We start from the raw sequence: 3,871 nt of genomic DNA on the forward strand, positions 1-3,871 counted from the left end.
GGGGGGGGGCTGGCTCCAAAGGGCATTTGCTGAAACAGTCCCCAGCATGGGGTCAGCCTCCCCAGGGCAAGGGCTGAGGTGCAGAGCTATCCCCAGTCTACACCTGCGTGCTCTCCCTGTGGTTCCAAGTCACTAGAAGCTTGGAGACTCTGACCTAGGGTCACTGTGCAGCGTCTTAAATCATGACAGGTGATGAACGCTGTGTTAATGGACTAACCCCTTGTCCCTGCAGGCAGGTGGGGAAGACAGGGCTCCGGCTCTCACAGGACAGGCTCTGGGTACAGCCGCTCGGGACAAGGTCAGCTGTGGAGAGACCAGGGGCCAGGTAAGCCCCGCACCAGCCTGGGCCCTCACGTGCCACCCAGCCCTCTCATAGCCCTCTCTACTTAGTGGTTTGCTGAAGCTGCCTTCCTGTTCTGGAAATAGCTTATGTACTTGCAAGTAAGTGGCAGATAAGCATAGTGCTATGTCCATTCATCACGTTTAGTGAGAGAGAGACGCCGAAGTCTACGTTTGATGCTGCTCTGTCTCCACCCGGTGCTGTGTTCATCTCTGTCAGTTCATTCATCTGTTGCGACCCAGCCACGGGCTCTGCAAAGGTTACGGGTAGAAGGTCTGTCCTCCTCTGGAGGCAGAGCAGGGAAGCAGGGCAGTGGCACCCACTACAGTCACCCCTGATGAAGTGTGGCCTGGATTTCCTGGGTAAGGGGCTGACATGGTAGAAGTGGGCCCTTCACTGCTCTGTTCTTAATTTTTGCTGCGTTTTGTCGACCTTCACTCTAAAATAGTCCATGGAGAAAACTGTCATTTCAGTATTTCCCAGAGTCAGGTGGTGAAATTCTTTGTGTTTAAAAAAACAAACAAACTGAAAATGCCTCCTGAGGAAAATTCTGTTACTGCCCAAGGGTCAGGTTTCTGAGCCAAGACCTGGCCTGAAGGAATGTGTGAGCCTGGCCTGGGGGGTGGGGGGGTGAGGGGAGGCGTGAGAGCCCACATCAAAGCCTAGCCCTGCCCACCCTCAGAACAAAGGGCACCTGGGAGGCCCCCAGGTCCTGCTGAGAGCGAGGTGTGAAATTCCTCATGCCATCGCTTCTCTGCCTGTGATGTCCCTGACTGTCACCCACCATCTCTGATCGTCTGTGATGACCGAGGTGGGGACAGGGATGTCAGGGATGTCAATCCTTGCGTAATGTAATCTAGGAACATGGTTTCAGCTGTTGCTCCTGTCACCCAGCCTTCTGCAAGGGCCCCAGAACCTCCCACCCCTGGGCCAGCAGTGGAGCATAGCAGAGAAGCTGCACCTCCGCCAGGTCTTGGGGTGCACACCCCAAGGAGTCCAGAGCCAGGGAAAGGGCAGGAACATGTTATTTTTTAAATGCAAGAGAACTGTCACCTTTTTACTGTGACGGAGTGGTTCTCTTCTTAGTCCCTGTCTGCAGAAAGGCAGGAAGTGGCAGCCACACGTGGCTGTGAGGGAAGCTCTAGGCTGAGCCATGAGAAGAGCCACACTCTTCTGTCCTTGGCACCCGTCCACTGGGCGCCATCTGCATGTGGATTTCCATTTCCAAAAGTCATTAGCAGCAGTGAACGTCTAGATATCATGCAGATGGTGGGAACTGGTGTCAAGAGGGATAGTTTTGACACTGTTTTCTTCCACTAACAGCACCACCTCTTAATTAATTGCTTCCACTTTAATGGAATAATTTTAGAATAAATCTTTGTGACAGGTGGCCACAACTGAAAAAAGAATAAAATTCGGTCTCCAAATACACTCAGCGTGTTATTTCATACGCGCTGAGAAGGCAGTGATGTTAGGCCTGCTCTCAGCTCGGTCTCATGTCTGTTCCGTGCAGGAAGCAGGCAGCATGAGCACGACCCGTGGAGGAGGTACTAGTCGTCTCAAGGAAGTCCATCACCCACATCGCCGGGGTACAAGTGGCACGACCATCTGTCTACAACACACGCCGCTCTCATTTGAGCGCCAACTCTGAACAGAGCCCAGGTAGCACTTGGAGACCGGGTTCTGAGTCACTTGGTTTCAAGATAGGTTTGCTTCCTGCAGAAAAAGTGGGAAGGAAGAACCCCAGCCTCTCACGAGCATCCTGGCAGCACCGTTCTTCAGAGCAGAGTCCAGAACAGCATGGCCTGGTCTTATCAGCTACAGGGGAAGACCTACAGGGCCAGGCCTTCCTGAAAACACACAGCAGAAAATGCCTTTCAGTGGGACCGCTTTTACATTTTGGAAAATAACTTCGTTGGCTTATTTCCAGATACTGAGCCTGACTCCAGGGCTCAGAACGGTCACTATTAACATCTCTATTTCATCCCAGTCTTTCATTCATGGATGTGCACATCATTTATTTCTTCCATTTGACACATTGGAACTATATCCTCACCTGCTTTTTTTTTTTAACTTAACACAATAGACTGCGAAGATGTATTCTCACATTATTTAAAAATTCCCCAAAACATGGTGGCTGATAGTTTATGTGGTATTTCAGAAATTGTTTTCTAGTTAGAAATTCTAATCAAAAGTGAAATTTCCACCTATTTCTTCTCTTGTCCCTTAGAAGTGTTTGAACGAATTTCTCGCCTTCCTGGTAGGAAAGTTCATTCTGCTTAGAGACATCTGTCTAGGCAGCATGGCGCAGCATGGACCTGCTCGGCCATGCTTCAGCTTGGTTTTCATAGTACTGTGTGTGTAGACAGCCTGCACTCTGGGGACTCAGAGGGAGCCTGTGCTGAGCGCATCTAAGAAGGCAGTAGTTGGACTCCCAGCAAGCTGCAAGTGCATGGGACCTCTGTTGCACTCTGTCTGTAATTTTTCACATAACCCAAAATTGACATTTTAAGCCCCAGGTTATACTGGCCCTACCTGTGAGGAGAAGGCTCAGGGGTTGGTAATGAGAAGATAGCATCGAACCTTGACCTCACCCCTGCCTCCACTAGCAAGTGAGAGCTAGCGGGCTGCCACGTCAAGACCCTCAGGTTCCAGGTCTGTCAGGAATTACCTACCAGGAGGCTCAGCTTCTAGTCATTGCTTTCTTTTAAAAACAAAGTAATCCCTAGGGGTCTCACATACCACGTGTGTGTCTGCACTTGGTGAGTCACAAGCGCAACTCCAGGCACCATCCACGTAAAAGCCCTGCTAGGACTTACCACAGAGGAGTGCAGTCTCTCCAGGTCATTGGTATGCGTTTGTGCTAGGTCTGAAGTGCCCTTGCCACTCCTTTCAGCTTCATCTTTGGCTATCTAATCGTATTCCCTTCAAGTCTTATAGGACCTACAGCTTCATTTCTTAGCTTTGGAAACAGATTATTTTTGGTTCCACTTGTGTTTCCTATCTAAATATTAACTTCTTATTTTTTCATATATGCTAATTTCTGCTAGAAGTTCTGATTCTTTGTTGCCTATTTGTATAACTTTGAAATAAGTCTCTTATCCCTTAGACTAAGAGGATAGACTTAAGTGGAAATTGTTTTTTTCCTTCACAGAGGCTGAATTCTAGTTTGTCAATAAAATATTGGGTGAACCATTGAATTGATATAATCTTTAATACATTTGAAAAACTAGTACAGTGATTTTTTTTTTTTTTTTGGGGGGGATAGTCTTTGCAGTGCCTTATAAATTATCTCTGTAACTGGTGTCAAGAGGGATAGTTTTGACACTGTTTTCTTCCACTAACAGCACCACCTCTTAATTAATTGCTTCCACTTTAATGGAATAATTTTAGAATAAATCTTTGTGACAGGTGGCCACAACTGAAAAAAGAATAAAATTCGGTCTCCAAATACACTCAGCGTGTTATTTCATACGCGCTGAGAAGGCAGTGATGTTAGGCCTGCTCTCAGCTCGGTCTCATGTCTGTTCC

General features: G+C 48.1%; 1 protein-coding gene across 2 annotated transcripts in view; it reads left to right on the top strand.

Moving 5' to 3' along the window:
* FAM120B (family with sequence similarity 120 member B) overlaps window positions 1-3,540 on the top strand; it is a 70,295-nt gene extending 66,755 nt beyond the window's left edge. For both annotated transcript variants that reach the window (XM_027770411.1, XM_027770410.1), the window contains 2 exons: window positions 233-325; window positions 1,854-3,540. In XM_027770411.1, the coding sequence (XP_027626212.1) occupies window positions 233-325; window positions 1,854-1,894 (134 nt within the window). In that variant the 3' untranslated portion in view covers window positions 1,895-3,540. The remainder of the gene's footprint in view (window positions 1-232; window positions 326-1,853) is intronic.
* The last annotated feature ends 331 nt before the right edge of the window (window positions 3,541-3,871 follow it).

This window comes from Tupaia chinensis, unplaced genomic scaffold (assembly GCF_000334495.1).
Source record: "Tupaia chinensis unplaced genomic scaffold, TupChi_1.0 Scaffold000132_1, whole genome shotgun sequence".
Classification (NCBI taxonomy): Eukaryota; Metazoa; Chordata; class Mammalia; order Scandentia; family Tupaiidae; genus Tupaia; species Tupaia belangeri.